This window comes from Ambystoma mexicanum, chromosome 2q (assembly GCF_040938575.1).
Source record: "Ambystoma mexicanum isolate Mex_15411 chromosome 2q, UKY_AmexF1_1, whole genome shotgun sequence".
Taxonomy (NCBI): Eukaryota; Metazoa; Chordata; class Amphibia; order Caudata; family Ambystomatidae; genus Ambystoma; species Ambystoma mexicanum.
Genome location: NC_090924.1, coordinates 756273659 through 756295108, shown reverse-complemented (window position 1 = coordinate 756295108; position 21450 = coordinate 756273659). Strand labels below are relative to the sequence as shown.

At 45.4% G+C, this 21450-nt stretch overlaps 1 protein-coding gene across 3 annotated transcripts in view; it reads right to left on the bottom strand.

Moving 5' to 3' along the window:
* DYNC2I1 (dynein 2 intermediate chain 1) overlaps positions 1-21450 on the bottom strand; it is a 2286904-nt gene that overhangs the window by 1387949 nt on the left and 877505 nt on the right. For all 3 annotated transcript variants that reach the window (XM_069647988.1, XM_069647989.1, XM_069647990.1), the window contains 2 exons: positions 19655-19766; positions 4782-4876 (listed from right to left, as the gene is read on the bottom strand). In XM_069647988.1, coding sequence (XP_069504089.1) covers positions 4782-4876; positions 19655-19766 — 207 coding nt within the window. The remainder of the gene's footprint in view (positions 1-4781; positions 4877-19654; positions 19767-21450) is intronic.

Sequence of the window (21450 nt, the reverse complement as noted above, 5' to 3'; positions counted from 1 at the left end):
TCAAAGGGAGAACCCTTGATTGGATTGCTGACCACAACTGCACTATAGCCACTCTCACCATCTCACCCCAAATCTGGTCAGATCACCATCTAATCTCATTCTCCTTGGACACTGCCACCCCCAAACTGCAACAACCGTGTGCACCTCCTGCACTTACCAGAAACAAAAAAAACATGACACTAGACAAACTACTCCCCGGCATCATGCCCACTTTGGACGCTCTACCTGACAACCTTAACCCTAACAGCCTAGTGGAAGAATTTAACAATATCATGAACAAAACTCTTGACAACATCGCACCACTCAAGCTCAGAAACAGCAAACCAAAGAACCACCTGAACAACTGGTTCACCCCTCTCTTAAAAAATCTGAGATTAGAAAAAAGGAAATGGGAAAATTCATGGAAAATTAACCCCAGCCCAGAAAATAAACTGAAATTAGCTAAAATCTCTTCTCATTACAAAAAAGAAATCATCTTAGCTAAACAAGAGACCTACAATAACAGAATCACACAAGCCAAATCAAGTACTAAAGAACTGTTCACCATACTCAGAGAACTGGAAAACCCAATAACACCTCAAGACAACTGTCTTAAAGATAAAAAGTGGTGCTCCGAAATCCAGCAAGCCCTCTCTAACAAAGTCCGAAACCTCCAAAAGAAAATAGAACTAAAACGTGAGACCCTAGCACCCAATATATTACCGCCTATCAAGACACTTCCTAACTCCAAACCCACTACGCAATTCCACTTCTCCAAAGTCTCCATACTACAAGTAGAGAAAGTAATACTCGGTCTAAAACCGTCCAACTGCAAAGGAGACTTATGTCCAGCACAACTCATCAAAGATGCCGCACGAGATCTAGCACCATTTATCACCAAGTTAATTAATGCCTCCTTTACCACAGGCATTATCCCCAGTAACTTAAGAGAGTCCTGGGTGCTCCCACTCTTAAAAAAGGCTACTCTAGACCCCACTATACCCACTAACTATAGACCTATTACTACGGTACCGTTCCTTCTGAAGATACTGGATAAGGTGGCATATATACAAATCCAGAGCTTCCTGGAACAAAACCAACTACTAGGCTCCCGACAATCTGGCTTCCGCCCTCTTCACGGTACAGAAACTGCATTGATTGACCTGAAAGCCCAAATAGACAAAGTAAGAGATTCTGGAAAACCAGCACTCCTCCTGCTACTAGACCTATCGGCCGCTTTTGATTTAGTGGACCATAAAGTCCTATGTAACCACCTAGATTCAGCAGCACACTTCTCCACTGAGGCTATAGCATGGATACAATCCTTCCTCAGTGACCGCACCATGAGGGTTTTCTCACCTATAGCAGCTGCAGACCCCATCCCTATTACCTGCGGTGTGCCACAGGGATCATGCGTTTCACCAACGCTATATAACATATTCACTAAGCCCCTGTTTGATGATTTGGACCATCTGGGTATCAGGTATACCAACTACGCTGACGATACCCAGATCCTCCTCCCACTCACAGGGGTTTACGAAAAAGATCTAGCAATGGTGAACAAAATATACAGCATCGTTCAGGCATGGATGGCAACCCACGGCCTATGCCTGAACGATGATAAAACTGAGCTTCTTATCCTAGGCACCGCACCCCTCATCAAAAAACTAAGCTCAAACTACTCTTCCTTCATCATAGATGGGAACTGCATACAAGTTGCCAAAGAAGTTAAAACATTAGGCATCTACCTTGATTCTACCCTATCATTCTCCAAACAGGTAAACTCCCTAGCTTCCTCGACAGCCTACACATGTAAGCTCATTAGAGCAGGAAAACAATTCCTTTCCCAGCACAGTTGTCTAACATTAGCCAGAGCCCTTATCATCTCTAAACTAGATTATTGTAACGCACTGTACATAGGAGCCACTAAATCTATCATAAACAAAATCCAGATACAGCAAAACAAGGCCCTACGAGCGGCATTGAACATCCCCAGGAGAGAACACATTACAGTAATAAGAATGAAACACAAATGGCTCTCCACCCATGAGAAAATCAGACTCAAAACTGCATCTCTCACATACAAATCCCTACACAACAAAGCCCCCCAATATCTTATGGACAGATTCACCAGAACACACCCCACAAGACAAACCAGACTTGCTTACACCAATCGCTTACAAGTACCACGCTTTAAACTGACCACCATAGGCGGAGCTAGCTTCCCAGTCAAAGCTGCTCAATTGTGGAACGAATTACCCACTACTGCGAGGCTAGAACACTCCTTTTCCAAATTCAGGCAAATTGTAATCAACTGGCTAACGACAGCAACTGCTAATTGAACCCATGATAATGCTCACGCCTGTTTGCTACACAGTATCTGCACCATACGATTGTAAACTTGTATTGTAAACTTGCACCTGTAACTGGTAATGTCTGTAACTGGTAATGTCTGTAACTTGTAACTGTAACCTGTAACTTATGCTCTAAGCTGTACATATTCTTACTTTCTGCGCCCTTATACCCCAGGGTCCGGTGCGCACAATAAATTCTAAACAAACAAACAAACAAAGTGAAATAATAGAACATTGTAAGGGTGCAGAAGTACGAGTCTGACACACCAGTGGCCTGGTGATTGGCAAAGACTTTTATTTCACCAAGAAAATAAAGAGAAACCCTATCTCACCCTCTCTCAAAGAGGGGTTTTCCTGCCTCAACTAGAAGTACTATGCAATCTACCAGGATGTCCAAAGTAAAAGAGTCCACCGCCCTGTGTCAAAACCTATTTCCTTCCCTTAAACTAAGAATTAGTCTGAATAACAGAGGGGGTTTCACCAGTTGCAAATTGAGACTGTTTTGAGGGAATGCCTCCCTTCCCCAGGTTACATTCTGGTTCTGAAGCCACATAAAGTTCCAGTCTCACCAGGTTTTCTCAAAGTACAGTTCACAAGCAATGCCCCTTGTTAGTTATAGTTGTTTTCACTATATCATCACTGGAATGTACCTTGCATCAGTTTTCTTGACCAGGGGGGTGACTCCCTCCCCTCTGGCCACAGTTCACGATGTTACAGTGATATCTCCCTCACCTTAACCTTTCTCAGGCTTTAGGTTTGTTTTCTTTACCAGGGGGATGACTCCCTCGCATATGTCCCCAGCCTTGGTAGTTGAAGTCTCTTTAGGGCTTTAGGGGGAATGCCTCCTTTGCCCTCACCTTTCTCAAACTTTGCGCAATGCCAATAGTTTACTTCTCTTCTCTTGGCTTTTACAACGTTCACAGACACACTAGGGGGAATTACTTCCTTCCCCTGGGACTCTCTCAGCTCCCTGCACTGCCAAGAGAATGCATCTCTTCTCATGGCTTCCTGGCTCTCTGCAGGCTTCTCACAATGCCAAGAGATTGCTTCTCTTACCTTGGGCTTGGCTTTTCACAATGCCCACAAACGCACCAGAGGGAATGACTCCCTTCCCCTGGTTCTCGTTCAGCTTTCGTTGGGCACAGCCAACCTAATTAACTTTCCTGCTAAGTACTAATGTGCGACCCAAGATATGGCAACATCGCTCTCCCCTTTGGTCAGGGTCCCAGGCCCTGCATTGTTGGCTTTCTCCTTCCCTATGGCCATTCCACTACCTTCTCAGGGGTCCAGCACCTTCCCAGCAACCTGTGGACCTTTTTCATGGCCCACGATCGTCCTGGGTCTTCCTCGTCACCTGCGACTAGATGTGGGGCTTCCCCGACTCTCAGTGTCTTCCTTCAGGCTGTGGTGGCTCCGCAGTGGCAAGCTTCCTTTGGGCAGCACGGTTCTCCCTTCTTGCACTGTCAAGGTCTGAGAACGTCTGGAGTTTCTCTCTACGGGGATGTCGAGGGGTTCTCCCACTCTGGGCCGGTCCCAGACCTTCCTGCTCCCTTCTCGGCATCCAGGTCTGTTTCCCTTTTTCCTGTGCCGTGCTGGCTCTCGCGGCTGTTCTAGGGAGGATTGGACAATCTCGCTAGTCCTTCTTCCCATTCTATATGTTTAAAGTGTCCACATTGAATGGAACATGTATCTTGCTTCTGCAGTACGCTCCTCATTTCTCTGCAGATGATCTTCGTCCCAGTGTTGCCTTGATTACTTTTGAACTGGTTCCAGGTGGCTTCTTTGGATCAGTTTCCTCAAACACTCCATATGGGCAGTCCCTACTCTTCCACGTCTCAGTATGCCTCACAAGGATGGGGTCCTCTACTCTGCAAAAAAATATAGAAGTGTTGGGGACTACAGAGGTTTGTGTAGGGTAGGAGGAAGAGGGAGGTAGGGGCAGAGGATGGAAATACTGCATTCTCCCATAATTGACATCACAGGTCCTATGGGGGGATTTCTCTCCCCATAAAATCCTCCCGCTGACTAACACCCCCAGGGGGACTTAACTGGTAGCGGCCTCACCTCTCTGGCCTCATTGGAGATGGCTCCCCCCACATGGGAGCTGTGGCAATACCATGGGATTCATCAAAACATACAAAGTGCATTAATATTATCAACAACAGTGGCCTTATTTAAGGTGCATTAATCATAGCCCTAAATTCACAATACCTCTTAACTAATCTTTAAACTCATTTCATCAGTTATTTAAGGAGCTCTCACGCCTCTTTTTCTAATTCCTCATTTTGGCAGTGTGTTACACTATGTTGCAAGAATTGTTTCTCCTCCCCAAATCCCTGTAACCACCCCCAAAGTTATGCCTATAACCCACTGTGCAGCATTTTGTTGCTCCCCGGAGCTAGATTTGTATCAATGAATGCCCTAAATATAATAAATGAAAATGAATACCTGACAAGCTGAGCGAAGAAATTGTGATAATCTCTGAGAGTCAACCTTTGGTAACGACGCAGCATCTGCAAACGCTCCATCCGTATTAGTTGAGCCTGTAAAAATATTAGATGCTACATCAAGAAATCTTTGAACAGGAATGGTCTTTTTTTACGGTTCATCAGATTAAATTTAAAATGCTGAGCTTACTGTTAATTAGGAACAGGTTAACAAGGCATGTAATATACTTAGCACGATTATGATTATGCAGAATTATTTGGCTTCAAGCCATTTTTTTTTTTAACTTGAAACCGACAACTATTTGGGCGATTGCTGCCCTCCTACTGTTTTTAAAGAAGAACAACGTACTTACCCCAGGTAATGTTCTTTCTGATTGATGTGCCTCTGAGATTTCCTGCTTTAGCAGTTTGCAGGAAAAATAATTCCACAGCAGGGGGTGCCGTGCGACTTCCGTATCGAGGTCCCTCAGCACTAGCAATATGCGCATCGCGTTTGCGCCATGCCCCTTTGCCCAAGTTCCTTGTCTTTTCTTTTTCCTGTGCTCAGCCGCCTTGGAGAAAGCAATACGAATGTTTGCAGACGTTGAAAGAAAGAACAAATGAGAAAAAACTCATAGTCAGAGGGGTAGGCATGGAAGGCGATGAGGAATCCGTGGGAGTAACATCCATACATCCATCAGAAAGCACATTTCTGGGTGCAAGTGATTTGTTCCACTAATTTAGTGTGTCCTTCCACAGATTTCTCATCTTAGATATACTCCCATAGCAGTGTTTGTGCTGGTGGTAGGAAAGCGGGCTCTCATGAACTTTTATCCCATGATGTTATGAAGGACTGTTCTACCAAAACCAGAGTCCTGACCCAACAGGGTATCTAGACAGTAATGCTTAGAAAATGTATGAAGGGACAACCCAGCTGCAGCTTGACAGAGGTCCTTCACTGGTACTCCTCTGTGTAGAGCTGATGTGGTCACCACTCCCCTGGTGGAATGTGCCCTTAATCGTTCAGGGACTTCCTTCCCCGCAATGGATTAACACTCTAAAAGACACAGTATTATCCATCTACATATTGTCTGTTTGGCTTCTGTTTTATCAAGTTTGTGTCCCATGTAGCTAATTCACAATTGATTGTGTCTGAAATTGTTAATTCTTACAAAATAAAAGCTGAGAGACCTTTTGGGTCCATTCTGTGCAATCTCTCCACTTCTTTCGAAGGTTGAGGTGGAGGATAGATTACTGGTAATGTGATATTTTGGGATAAGTGGAATTCTGATACCACTTTGGGAAGGAAGGAAGGGCAAACCCTCAGTACTTTATTTCTCCTTAGTGAGGATTGTGAATAGTGGTTTATAGGGCAGAGCTTGCAGTTTACTAACCCTACGAGCGAAAGTGATAGCCACTAAGCATATCGTCTTTCATGTCACAAGTCGATAGGAATGAAGCAGCTAAAAGGGAGCCTCCATCAAGAATGTGAGGACTAGATTTAATTGCCAGGCTGAAACCAAAAGAGGATTGGCGGAAAGGTGTTAGTTAAACTTTTCCAAAACTGAATCACAATGGGCATTTTGAAGTATGAACTTTGCTCTGGCACGCGCTTGAAGATTGACAGTGTAGCAAAGTATCCTTTAACGGAACCCACCTAGAAAATGCTGTTGGGTCAGGTGGAGCATGAAAAAGGGTATTCCAATGGCCGCCTACTCAGATTGTCCGCTGTCCTATTCTTCATGGCTCAATTAACTGCTGACAAGGAAATCCTGTTTTATAACACCCAAAACCAATAGCTGCATCGCCTCCTTTCACAGTGGTAGTGCTCCTACACCTCCTCTCTTGTCGAGGTAATGCATGGCCACCAGGTTGTCTGTCATTGCCAGGATGTTCTTACCCTGGACTGAAGGCAGGGAGGCCATCAATGCCAGTCTGATCGCCCTCAGCCCTACCAGGTTTATATGTAGTCTAGATTCCACTACGGACCATAGTCCGCTCATTGTCAAATTGTTCATGTGTGCACACCAGCCCTTTTGGGAGCAATCCATAACTGCAGTCATCACCGGCCAAAGTTGTCAAAAAGATTCTCATGCCATCAAGTTGTAAAACTCTGAAAGAAGTGGTCGTGTGTGCCTAATTAAGTGTCTCAATGGAAGAAATAACTCTGAATTATTATTCACGCAGACAACAATTGCTTATAAAGAGATGTCAAGTGTTTAAACATTAGAAGTTGGAGAGAATCTGCATTGCCCAAGCCAAGAGTATTCCCCCATTCAGACTGAAATTAGCCTTTCCCGAAGTCAGAGAACCACAATATTGTGAGCCCAACAGAACTTCAGTATTGCCCAAGATCCAAGTGTGCAAGCATTACCTGAAGCCAAGAGAGTGGCACCAAAATTTCTGGTTAAGTATCATGGCTAACGGTTGGCAAAGGGATAAAGGCAAGGTTGACAAAGGGAAACTTGCTATGTATAATTAAATATAGGTTATCAAGAATATCATTGTTGATGTTATTTGAATTGCCATATATTTTCTTTGTGTATTTGATGTTTAAGTGTGAGGGTCAGAAATCCTGTGTTAGAGTGTTTCTCTTTAGTTTTGTTAGGCAGGGAAATCCTCATCAGAGTAGGGATAGTGAGGTGTTTAGTAACTTTTATAATTTAATAAAATGGCTTTTTTGAACAATCATACAAAAGTTGTCCGCCTCGCATTGCTGAAGCGTCACATCACGTAGCGGGTGATTGCAGATATGTGCGGGTGGGTGGCCGTATCTTGGGCGGTATACTGCTATCTTCCATCGAGCGTTACATACGCATGCCGGGGTACAGGTCCGGTCATGCGGGTCTACGCGGATCCTTTCTGTACATGCACGGTAGTAGCCACAAGAGTAACATGAGCAACTGAGCCTCTGGCACCACCAGGAAGCAGGATGCCATAAGACGCAGGCCAGAACTAGCTTCTGGACTCAAAGACATGAGCGATCTGTAATGTGTTCATCAAACGATCCTCGGTAGGGAAAGCTCTGCTGAGGAGAGTGTCCAAGACTGCTCCAATGAACGATAGGAACTAGGAGGGTGAAACATGGGAATTCTTGAAATTCAGGGGAAAGCAAACACTGTGCGGCACAGCGCATTTGCAGGACAGATGTATCAAAACTAGCACATTTGGACTAGCCAGTCATCCAGGTAGGGGAGAATATGTATAATTTCCCTCTTTCCTGAAGCAAGCTGCCAGCATGGTCAACAGTTTGGTGAAGAACCCTGGCACTAAGGAAAGACTGAATGGCAAAACTTTCGAACTGTAGTGGGAGGTCCAGACTACAAATCTAAGGTGCCTTCTATGCTTGCAATGGATTGGCACATGGAAGTAGGCGTCCTGTAGATCTATAGATACCAGCCAGTACTGCAGTTCAAAGGCCTGAAAGATCTAGTCCAAGGTGACCATCTTGAACTTGACCTTGCTCCGATACGAATTGTAAAGATGGGATGTAGGCCCCAGTCTTTCTCCAGAACTAGAAAGTAAAGGGTGTACCAGCCATGTCCCACACAACACGGCACCAATGCTATGCGGTCCTTTGACAGAAGCTGATGTACCTTCTCCAGCTGTAGAGGCAGGAGGTAGTGCTATGCTGGAAGGAGGATGGGAGTTCAGCAAAAGGGAGACAGTAACTTCAGTCACGACCTGTAAGGCTCAAGCATCGGAGGTAGTGCAGCACCACTTCTCTGTGAAAAAGGCCATCCTCCCACCCACATTGGTGAAATGGACAAAGGGGTTTCTATGAGATTGTCCACACAGGGGCAATCAACCCTGGATTGAGAGGAAGCAGGGTCTAATGTGGAGAACCCTCATCCAGAAAAGCAGTCAATTGTATTGGACCTTGGGCTTAGAGGGTGCAGACAATTCAGGTGTTTCCCCTACCTTGGCAATCCCTCACTGAAAAGAAGTGTGTGGCTTGCCCGGATTCAGCAACAGAAGAATATCCAGCTTCGGGGAACTGTTAGGGCAACCGGCCTCCTGCAGGTCCATGGTCAAATTCATTAGGTCTGCTCCCCCACCGCGAAGCTCGTACTGGAAGTCCTAACTTCCAACAGCGTAGAGGGGTTCCAGCCAAACAAGATGGGATACCCTTCTTCAACAAAGATGTCACACCACGTCGAGCGGAATTTTCCCATCAGCAGGGACCTCGCCCTCCACACTCAAAGGTGGCGCTGCACAGTGCCATGATTGAACCATGTCTGCTGAGCTATCAGGCATGCAGTCATGATTCAGAGAGGAGTCTTTGCCGGCTTCCCCAAGCGCAGTGGGTTCTGTGGTCATAGCAGGCATGGAGGCCGAAGCTGTTGGCCATGTGGCCTTGGCAAAAATGTTGGGCCTTTTCAGCTGCAGCATCTCCCACTCCTCTGGGGTAGAGGACAGTGGGGAACCATACCTAAGGAATAAAGAGTCAAATTCTCCAAGGAATCCCTAGAGTGGTTAAAACGCTTCTTAGAAGGGAAATAAAAGTGATGTTTAGAGGAGTTGCTTGGGGAGCAGGAGCTCTTCCTGTGCTGCTTCTTGTCTTTTCGGACAGGGGAACATTGCTCTGTCTGTTCTTTCACCAACTCCTTCTTGGGTTCTGCGCCTGGAGACTTGGAAGGGGTCCTCATGTCATGCTTTTAGCAGCAGGTGAATAGCTTAGCAGCAACCTCCCTAAGGTGTCATATGGCAGTCATGTAGGTCTTCTGGGAGTCATGGAAGAGAACAGCCACCACTACCCCCGGAAGGGAACCATATGGGATACATTACTCACCGTAATCTTATTTCTGATGCGTTTATCTGCTTAGATTCACATGCTGTGCATAGGCCGACATCTAGTGGAAGCTGCAGAGTATTACAGTTTGTTTTTCGAAACTTGAAAAGGGGCATCGAACTAGGGTGTGCCAGTAATACTATCCCTGTACCCATGATCCCTCACGCATGTAGGTCCCTCAGATTTTTTTTTTCTGACATGTGGTAGCATTAGGAGTAACGTGATTACAGAGTATCCAAGCAGATAAGATAGATAAGACTACAAGCATCCATGCGCCTTCTCTCAGAGGGGAGGAAGGGCGGACGCATGTGAATCTAAGCAGATACAGGCATCAGAAATACGATTACGGTGAGTAAGTTATCCCTTCTGAGGCTTGTGAATTCTGCTTAGATCACATGCTGTGCATAGATTAGCGAGCAGTGTTAGAAGAAGGAGGTGGGATGCGAGAAGGGTCATGAGCGAACAAATGTCTTAGGACCACTTGTCCCACTTGAGTATCTGTCTTGGAATGAGCGTCAATGCAGTAGTGCTGAGTAAAGGTGTGAATAGAGCTCCATGTAGCTGCTTTGCAAATACTGTCCAGGGGTACATTTACAATGAAAGCCAGAGTGGCTCCAGTACCTCTTGTAGAGTGGGCCCTTGGCGTAAAAGGCAGTGTTTTATCTGAAAGGGAATAGCACAGTTGGATACATCTGAATATCCACCTAGAGATGGCATTTTTAGAGATGCAATCTCCTTCTCTGCCTGGCGCTATGGAGACGAACAGCTGATCTGTCTTTCTTAGCGGTCTGGTCTTGTCTACGTAGAAGAGGACCGCCCTTCTCACATCTAGTGTGTGGAGTTTCACATCAGCAGAGCTCTTGGGTTCTTGGAAGAAGGCCGGTAGCTCAATAGACTGGTTAACATGGAATTTGGAAATGAACTTAGGTGAGAACCTAGGGTGAGTAACTTAAAACCAGTTTATCCTTATGAATAGTAAAGAAAGGATCCTGCACTGACAGAGCATGAATTTCACTGACCCTTCTTATGGAGGTGATGGCTACTAAGAAAGCAGTTTTATAAGTCAGGTGTTTGAAACTATATTTGTGCATGGGCTCAAAGGGAGGTCCCATGATCTTAGCAAGTACCACATTAAGGTCCCAACCTGGTGGTGGGTTAGAAATTGGAGGGTGGACTCTCTTTACCCCTTCCATAAATGCTTTGACAACTGGCATTCTCCACCATGACACCTTGTTATGGGAAGTGGTGTAGGCTGATAAAGCTGGTAGGTGCACTTTAAGCAGTGGCGTAACAAAAAATGTGGGGGCCACCCTGCGAGCCATGCTGAGGGCCCCCCTCTCCCAACTCAGCAACAAATCACGGGTCGTGCCACACTCTGGGCCGGCCAAGATTATCAGGCTTGCGCAATACGCACAAATGTGCCGTTGAAGGGGTATGCCACACAATGCACTAGGAGAAATATATAAATATGTGTTTTAATGCAATATACAGCACACATTCTGTGAAAAATTGGCTAAAAAGCCAGAGTGTTTGCAATGGTGTTGTAGGGTAACACCAATCCAATACATGCAAGTCACCAACAGTGCACAGGAACATTAATGCTTTGCTATTAGATATGCCATGCCACAATGAAAACATGTCCAACTGGCTGAACAATGTAGACCAGTGTAATAACATTACAATAAAGCATGCCATGCCACATTTAGACATACCTAGACTGGTTGCACCAAAATGGCAGTCGAAGCAATAACACTCATTAAGAAGAGAACATACATTCAAGCCTGCGTATCTGTGGCCTCTAACAACACGGCTAAACTCTTTAAAATCTGTAAGTAAACAGTGTTTACCTCTCCTGTTCCCTCCCAGGCCCTCTGTATGGCTCTGTTCCGTCACCCCGCCACTAAAACTCAGGACATCCAGTCCCCCATGTCCTCTTTTTCTCCCTCTTCCTCTCCTGGCCCTCCATTGGCCAGCTCTACTTCTCTTCCTCCTTTCTCCTCTTTCTCTCTGAGAATACCCGATGAGGTTTCTAGACAAGTCCGATCTTTGAAAGTGTTGTCCAAACAGGTGCTCCCCTGCACCTCTAGAACCATCAAGGCCCATATTGACACCCTCGCTCCAGCCTTGGCTGATTTCTGTAATCACTCTTTCACCACTGCAATGTTCCCCTCTCCCCTTAATCACTCTCTTGTGCACCCACTCCTCAAGGAGCCGTCTGCCTTTCCTACCTGCCTGGAAAACTATCACCCAATATCCATCACCCCTCTCCTGGGCAAACTGTTGGACTAAAACTGGCCACCTTGGTCCCTTTCTCTCTGCCACATCTCTCTATACCTGTGGCTTTCCCCAGGGCTCCATCCTCTCACCCTGGTTTTTCAACCTCTTCTTGGCCCCTTTGGCCCACCTGATCTCTACCTTCTACTCTTATGCAGAGGACACTCAGCCTTCCTTCAGGCTCCCCTCTGACACCTCTCCATTCTATCTCATTTCTGACTGTCTATCAGCGATTCAGGATTGATGCACATCCACCGATCTCTCCCTTAATGCCAGTAAGATGGAGATCCTTCTCATTGGGACCAGTGCCCCTGCTTTCCCTCTTGCACTCTCTCCAACCACCTTGGGCCCTTTGGGCCCTCTTCCTTCGCCTTCCTGCGAGGCAAAAAACTTGGTTGTCATCTTTGACTTCACTCTCTCTTTCTCTCCTCACATCTCGGACATCGCCAAGAAGTCCCACTACCAGCTACTCCTCCTCAAAGGAACTATTCCATTTCTCACTTTCCCCCAGAAGCTTACTGTCTCCAGAGCCCTGGTTCGCTCTAGGGTGGACTACTGCAACAGCCTCTTTCTCAACCTGCCTTTCTCTACTCTCTGTCCTCTGAAACTAATCCAGAACAGGACTGTGAGACTTATCCTTGGCCTCAAGCCCAGGGATCCTATCTCTCCAGCCCTGAAATCTCTCCACTGGTTCCCAGTTGCTGCAAGGATCAAGTTGAAGACCATTTGCATTGTCCACAAAGCTTTCTGGGCCCGGACCCACACTACATCTATTGCTCTCTTCCAAAATACCTTCCTTCTCAAGCCCTTCGCTCAGCTACCTCCAAATCTCTAAGGGTTAGACACTTGTTTGTTTAATTTATTTATTGTGCGCACCAGACCCGAGGGTATCAGGGCGCAGGAGGTAAGAAGGCATACAGCTTAGTACAGTGGTTACAATGGTGTGAAATGACATACATCGAAAAAAAGCATAAGATATAGCAAGTAAGTACAAAGAAGCATATAATATAGAAGATACATACAGTAGGATACAGGCAAATATATACATGTGGGATGCTAACTAATGTGGAGTGTAAAACAGGAGTGTTATTTACAATTGTAGTCCTAGTCTGAGGACTTCATGTATCATTCTCTAGGAGCCATTTGATCAGATTATGCCTGAATTTGGTAAAAGTTTGGTCTATTATCAGTGAGGATGGTAAGGAGTTCCATAGTTGTGCCGATTTAACTGGGAAGCTGGTGCCTCCAATACTGGATAGTTTAAAGCGTGGCACCTGAAGACAGATGGCGTTGGCTTATCTCGTGGATCTGATTCAGGTTTTTCTAGAAATTATTTCTATCAAGTAACGTGGAGCCTTATTGTTTAGGCATTTATGGATGAGGGATGCTGTTTTTAGGCAGATTTTCTCTTGTGTAGATAGCCACTTGTGTTTCCTTCTTATTTAAAAGATATGTTCTTTTCTTGAAATGCTTAGAGCAGCACTAAGTGCATTATTTTGGAGTATCTGTATTTTATTGATAATGTAATTGTTAGCAACGATGTAAAGGGTGTTGCAGTAATCCAGTTTGGATAAAATTAGAGCTCTGGCTAAAATCATGCAACTGTTAGTTGATAGGAATTGTTTACCAGTTCTAATTAATTTGCATGTGTATGCTGTAGATGAGGCCAGAGTATTTACCTGTTTGGTAAATGTTAAGGTTGAGTCTAGGTAAAAACCTAGGGTTTTTACTTCTTTGGCAACTTTAATAGAGTTCCCATCGATAATGAAGGAGGAGTAATCAGGGCTAAGTCTGGTAAGGTGAGGTGCAGTGCCCAGGATGAAGAGCTCTGTTTTATCATCGTTCAGGCAAAGGCCGTGAGTGACCATCCATGCCTGAACGATGCTGTAGTTTCCATTCAGCATCATAATCCCCAGTAACTGGTAGGAGGTTCTGGGTATCATCTGCATAGTTAGTGTAGGTGATACCCAGATGACTTCCCCAGGCAGAGAGTATGGGGGGTAGGTCTCTCTCCTATGCAGGTGCCTCCCTCTGGAAAGGTCTCCCTGACCCACTCAAACTTGAGCCAGACCACCTGAAGATCTGGAAGCAGCTCAAAACTTTCTTCTCCTCTGCTTTCTCTGTCTCCGTCCCCTCCTGGCAACCTGACCTACCGGTCTGCTGTACCGACTGGTTGCTGGGCTACCTTCCGAGTCTCACTGTGTCCAGACTCTTTCTTGATCAGTCACCCCTGCACTGCCTCTGGGCCTACCAGACACTTAGGGGCTGTAACTATAACCCTACAGTCCCTTGTTCTCCTTGCACTACCCAGAGCTGCACTGCCCTGGCTGCACTTACTCAGAGAATTGCTGCCCTGTTTTTCCCTCCCCTCCCTTTCCCCTTGCACTTTCGTTCTCACACCTGCACTTTTCGTTCTCACACCTGCATGATCGGAATTACACAAGGCCTAGTAAGATTGTTTGTCTTGTGCTCCCACTATCTTCCCTCCCGTGTCTTGTTGAAACACTTGTGTACAGGCGCGTTATAAATGACTTATATCATTTTATCATAGATTCCAAGAAAAATATACAATGCCCCAGTAAGAAATGACTAGTCTGGCAGCACCGAAATGCCAGTCTAGCCAGGTAATTACACTTAGCAGGACTGCTTTATCAGAAATGCCCAGTTACAAAACAAAAGTCATACCAAACTGAGGAATGACTAGACTGAATGCACCAAAATGCCTCTCTTGCCACTAATACTACATATCATGCCTGCATAGACTGGACATGGACAACCATTATGATTTGTCACACAATCCCACCCCCCCACAAACATCCCCTCTCCACCCCTCCAAAATCAGCTCCTTGGCCCAGAATTACCCCCACATCCCTCCTCCTTGTCCCAGAGCTTACATATAAGGCCCCTTCACTCATAGGTAAGTACTTGGATGAGGAATAGTGGGACTACGAGTAATGAAGATTACAGGTAGCTAAGTCAGGCATTACCTCCATGTTCCTCTACCTCATCTCAATACTTGTGTATGAGGCAGAGTTCCTCATACACAAGTAGTGGGACGAGGAAGAATAGGGCTAGGAGTAATGAAGATTACCAATAAGTAATCAAGGCATTAAACACAAGTAGTGGTGCAACACCATTGAGTTGACTGGGATTCAGCACTCTTCCACCCCGAAATGTGGGGCTATGTTGACTTGACCTGGCTGACATTCAGAGTAGTTGCCGGACAGAACAGGACAAAGATGTTAAACGGCACCTGGGTTTTACTGTTAACAAGACTAACATACAGCATTGCACTGTTAGTACCTGCATTCAAATGCCACATTTTTTAGCCAATTGAAATCGTGATGTGCATGCCAGGGGAAGGATTGGAAGGGTAGAGATGAAACAGGAGACCACTCAATTCTCGCAGCAGTCCATAAGTGGGAGCCTTCCACCTTAAAGGAGAGAGTTAACTGCTTGTAGATCAAAGCTGAAATAGAATAGTCTCATTAAAATGCACAAAGAAATTGGATGCCCCCAGACAAATAAGTTTGCCCCTCCCCCAAGGCCTGTGAAGTTAGCACCTCTCCCAACATTTGAAGGGTTAGCCCCCCCAAAATGTAGGTTATGTTGCACCCACCCCTGAACACAAGCGCACACACACCATTCACCATATACACACATGCACACCCAGCCATCCATGCATTTAAGTGTGCACCCTTTCACCATACAATCACAAAGGCAGCCACCTATACATTCAAGTGTGCACCCTTTCACCATACACTCACACACGCACCTGTCATGGGGTAAGGGGAGACCTATTACTTCAAAAAGAAATGGTTTCTTTTTGAAGTCACGTTGACTTCATAAAGAAATGATTTCCTTTAAGGACTGAACCGTAACGGAAATCATTTCTTTATGAATGCAGAGTGACTTCAAAAAGATACTGGGGGTCATTATAATCCTGGCGCTAGCCTTGCCGGTAAATACCAGCACGGCTGCCACCGGAGTCATGAATTTTCCGGTGCCCGGGAATGGGCAATTATCAGGTCCGCCAGGGCTGTAATGCACCGGGCCGGAAAATATTCCTCCCCGTTCCCATTTGTGTCCCATTGGACTCAATGGGAATGGGGAGGCCGGCTGCACCGGCACCATTCATGAATGGTGCCGGTGCATCCGTCGAGTTCTGCACACCGCTCACAGAACTCGTAGTTTGCCAGTCCGGAAACAACGGTACCGGCAAGCTAACCTTTTGAGGTCATAGGGCTTTCCCACCCCATGACATGGAGGCCTCCAGCCTAGGATCTTCTACTGCATGGGGTTGGGGGATCCCTCGGACTTCAGAAAGAAAGTTTCTTTTTGTAGTCACTCTGCCTTCATAAAGACATTATTTCTGTTACAGAAATAATGTCTTTATGAATGCAAAGTGAAATCAAAAAGATTTTATTTTGTATTTTTTTAAACAAATATTTTTCATTTGTTTTCTCCAAGTGGGGCCCCCTCCCAGGACATGTGCTGGTGGGGCCCCCCGCACTGCAGGGGAGGCGGGGGCCCCAATTACGCCAGTGACTTTAAGTGTGTTAAACACTAACCCTGCATCCAGTAGGTGGAGCATATAGGTGACAACATTAGAAGGAGTACAATCAACTGGGTTGATCTGCATATTCTGGCACCAAATAATGAATCGTTTCCATTTGTCATAGTAACAGTGCCTCGTGTTAGGTTTTCTTGACTCTTAAGATATCCATGCATCTCTGGGGTAAATTGAGATGTCCGAACTCTATGACTTCAGGAGCCATGCTGCCAAGTTCATTGAGTTGGGCTGAGGATGCACTGTTAGCCCCTTGTGCTGGGAGAGTAGGTTGTACCGGCACGGGAGTTTGATGGGGTCGCACACCATCATTTGCGTAGGTGTGGATACCATGGTTGTCTTGCCCACATAGGAGCAACCAGGATGAGCGTCATCGGTCCCTATGGATCTTGATGACCACCTTCCTCATCAGAAGGGTTGGTGGAAAAGCGTAGGCAAATATCTCTGACCAATTCAGCCATAGGGCGTTCCGCTTGGAGCCTGGCTGGGGGAACCTGGATGCGAAGTCTGGGCAATGCCTGTTTTCTCTTGTGGTGAATAGGTCTATAGTGGGGAAACTCCACTGAGAGAAGCGGTCTCCTACGACCTCTTCGTGTAAACGCCACTTGTGTTCTTCTGGGAGGGGATCCCTGCTCAGAGCATCTGCTAGCAAGTTGAGATCCCCAGGAACATGTTGGGATGACAGGTAAATCTTCAGTTTGAGTGGCCATTTCCAAATTTTCTGGGCACGCTTGTACAGATTTGGCGAACAAGTGCCCCCATGTTTAAGTAAAACATTGCAGTTGTGCTGTTAGTATCTGCACTGACTGGTTGGATAGGAGGGGTTTGAACGCCCAAAGCGCTCTGAAGACTGCCAGAAGTTCTAGCAGGTTGATGTGGTTCTGAGCCACTGTGTGAGACCAGAGACCCTGAGCTGTGTGCTGAAGATAGTGAGCTCCCCACAATGCCAGGGAGGTGTCTGTTGTGACAACGGCCTGCATCTCTGGATCGTAGAAGGGTTTCCCATCCGTAAGATTTTCTCTTGTCCACCAGCGAAGACTCAGTACTAGTGTTGGCGAAACAACCACTAGATCGTCCCACTGACCACTTGCTTGAGACCACTGTTTCGCCAACCATTCCTGCATGGTTCGCATGCGCAGGCGCGCGTGGGGAACCAGGTAAATGCAAGGCCTGTACCATGATGGATGGATGTTTATAGAGAGAAAATGTCCATGCTGGCGAACATATAGCCACTCTCCCATGGAATTTAATGTATCATTCCCAAAAAATCTTTAGTGTCTCTTAAGAAGGATGGGATGGTGGAAACAAATGGGAGTATATATATATATATATATAAAACATAATGAGAAGTTTCCTTTCCTGGGGCAGAGGCCGCTTACACAGTGCACCTCCTTTGTAGGGAATCCAGGTACCTTGGGCAGGTTCTGGAGCAAGGAAGGCCGAGTTAGGGAATTAGGGGCTACTCTTGAGACTATGTATGTGTACTCGGATTCCCAACGGGTCCTACCTGTTGTCTCCTGACTCAGGCTAGAACCACCAAGAATCTTATACCGTTCCTGTTGTTCTCACAGGAGCGGTTAAACCCACACACAGGGGATATGACATATAAACAGAATGAGGGGTGATTTCTTTGAAAGGCTTCACAGTGAATCAAAACAAGAAACACTGCTAGACTACAAGAACAGACTGTCCCCCAAAACATACAAATGGACAACACAACAGGATGCTAAATACCTAGTAATGCAGTGTCTTCTTGAAGTTCGCCGCGACTTTTCTACTAGCAAAATAAATTTCAAGACGTGTTAACAGTCAAAAGACTCACTGTGAATTCATAATAGAATAACTTAGTCAATTTAAAAACATGAGATTTGCGTGTTGAATGTACCTTCTTTCTGTTGTGCTCTTCTTGAAGTCCCTCCTCATGAACAGGTTGCGAGACGTGAAGCTCTGCGCATCCTGGGTTTTTATGGAAGACTTTACCCATTTGTAAGACGGTGCATTAAGCCTATCCATGGTCCGTGAACAAAGGACCTTGTTCCGTCACGACGCTCCCAATCATTCACAGGTGTACGCCATCTTGGGACTGGCATCCTGATATGGCAGCCGCCATCTTGGGTTTCGCCCCAATCACGGGGCTTTGAAAACTGCTGCTAAATCGCGACGTGTCCATCTGGGTTGCCAGTTGCGACCTGGTAGGAGGTGAGACGACCTCCAGAAGGGTAAGTTCCTAGCATAAGGATCTTCAGAAGCATGGACTAGCAAGATCTGCAGTGATGTGGATGATGGCGCTCCCTAGACAATACAGGGAAATCCTGTGAGGGTCCGAGACAGACAACTACTTCCCACAATCCGAACAAGCATTACATACAGAGGCCTTACCAGGGTTGGGCATGTCAAAGAAAAGTGCCTTTTCTGAAGCATATTGAGTGTGCAGGAAAAAAGGAACCGGTTCACAAGATGCAGTGGCTCGACATTTACTGGCCCCCGAAGTCATGTCCAGCTTGCGGCACGTAACGGAGTTAAGCAGAACTGATGCAGAGTCAAACAGAGCCACTGGTGGCAAAAAAAGTCCTGAAAGTCAGCTGGTGCTAAAAATAGAATAACAAAGATGAGAAATGTATGGGAGGAAGGAAAACATAGGTGCCGGAATCAGTATTGTTAGCTGGGTTCAGTCCCCATATGCAGTGGCAGTGTGTATAACATATTGTCATCTGCCATTTGAAGACTTTGTGCTGTGTAAATCCCATGGTTTTCAGGCGACAGAGTTTTAAGAAAGGAAATTATAACCAAAAATATAAAACTGGCAGATCATGGTGGCACCTAAGGTCCAAAGAAAAAACTACTAGGGAAAGGCAGCACACATGCCTCCCTCTTATTCATGTCACTTCCAATGCCAGCAGCGGTAATGAATATGTAAAGGAGCTTGTGAGGAGCCACTGTGGCCCCCAGAGGCTGTAAAAAGTGTCATCATTCAACCATCACTTACAGCTATTTCCTGAGATGAGGAATCTGTCAGAGGAAGGAATCCATTAAAATAAACATTTAACTGCCAAAGTTGTGCATTGGCTTTAATTCATTCATGTTTACATGTTTAGTACCTTGCAAAGACATGGTCTATCTAGTTGTAGTAAAATGTGGCTCTTCAAACACTGTGTCAGATTGGCCAATTATCGGACAAAGTAGAGCATTCCCTCTTCAACACCTAACTGTTCTACGCAGTTTTAATACACAGTGGGCTCATAAGCAAATGTTGACTTACTTCCACAAACCCTGGTCCCTTCTCCAGGATACTGGGTCCACCTTTCTTCAGTCTCTACTTCTTCTGTTTGAATGTCTCTGTCAACATAATCTTCATTGCATTGAACGTATGCCTTAAGCACAAAGAAGATTATTAAAACCACATCACTCTTATTACTGGCACAACAAAGAACAAATGTAGTAAATACAACGAATCCATATTGATAAGAACTTAAAAAGAAGATCCAACCAAAGCAAGGGCTGAGATTTTGTGAATATACCAGACGACTTAAAGGGATTACTGGACAAATTCAAGGGTAAGGTTGGCTTCTAAAAGAATGTTACTTAAATTATTTTCATGTATCCAAAATTGCAATTTTAAAAATAGGAGAAGCATCAATTGACACCTAATTGGGTAACACAAAGAGCATAACACAAAGGACTGGAAGGTTGGAACATGACTTTTAGACATCCACTAGATATAAATTGTACCTTACTAGCAAAGCAGCTGCTCTGGATTAATATGTATTTATTACTTTTGTTAATACGCCCCAACCCGAAGGTATCACGGCGTAGATTACAGGTTACTTGCTGGTTACATAGTAAAAAAGCATACTTAAACAATGGGGGACAAGCTATGGGGGAAGCAAATCCACTTAGCAGAACATACGTTGGAACAATGCGTGGGAGCAAAAGTAGACAGCCAGGTGACATAGTCATGGTAACAGTTTAACGAGATAGATGTATATACAACAGAGACTACAATAGTACTGAGGGTGTTTATTGGGTCAGTGTTGGACTAGAATTTGTTAAAAAGCCAGGTTTTTAGTAGTTTCTTGAAATGGTTATGGGAGGTTTCATTGCTGATGAATTTACTAATGGTTCACGTCGAGGCTCCACTGTGCATGCGCCTGCCGATAACCTCAACGTAAAAGAATTCCGGATATGCCGTAAACCAACAGAAGCCTTCCCGGAAGTGATTTACGACTGACAGGACGCAGAAGAATAATCCACGAACAAACGCAGAACCTGTACCCAACTTTAGCGGTAAGAGAGCTCACAAAGACATTTCCCAAACTGGGTTAGGAGTCTGGACGGGGGTGAAATTGTTTAACAGAAAGCGCGTGGCAGGGCAGACTTTTACGCTTGACAACAAAAGCATTACTTTTTATAATTGAAAGTGTAAATAAACCACTAGCTCACTGGTGAATTAGGATTTAGGTCCTCATGAGCAAATAAATTGTGGGCATGGGCGGGCAATGATGTAAGGATTAATGCCCAGGAAACCCTGATATAATACCTCAGCCGTAAGGTGCTAATATGTTTTCATACGGTTTTTTCGTTTAGAAAAAGCATTCCTGCGACTTGGGCAGAAACGGCGGCTAATGCATGACGAGTTCAGATGGGAAGTGCCAGTAATCGCACATCTGTGAAACGATCTGCTTGGGCTTGAGAATATAAAGAACAGAAATAACATGTCCAGAGGGAAGGCCAGCTTAAGTAAGTTTCACGAGTCGTAGTTCTGCAGAGTGTATCCCTATAGAGGCAACCATTTACTGATTTGTGGTGTGGATTTCCCCACTTTAGCAACTTATGGGCTGAACCGGGTCGGATAAGGATTAAACCAGACGCCTAGCAGAAGACTAGTAGAACTAGACGACCTCCAAAAGGTCTCAGAAACGGAACCCGCCCAACGGAGTAAACTGACTGTGTAATATGCAAAACTGATACCATTTGACTAGTGTGTTGAAGCACCTAATGGGCGTTTCTCTTAAACTTTTTTTCAGCCCAGTGAGAGTACACACTCTACAAGAGTGA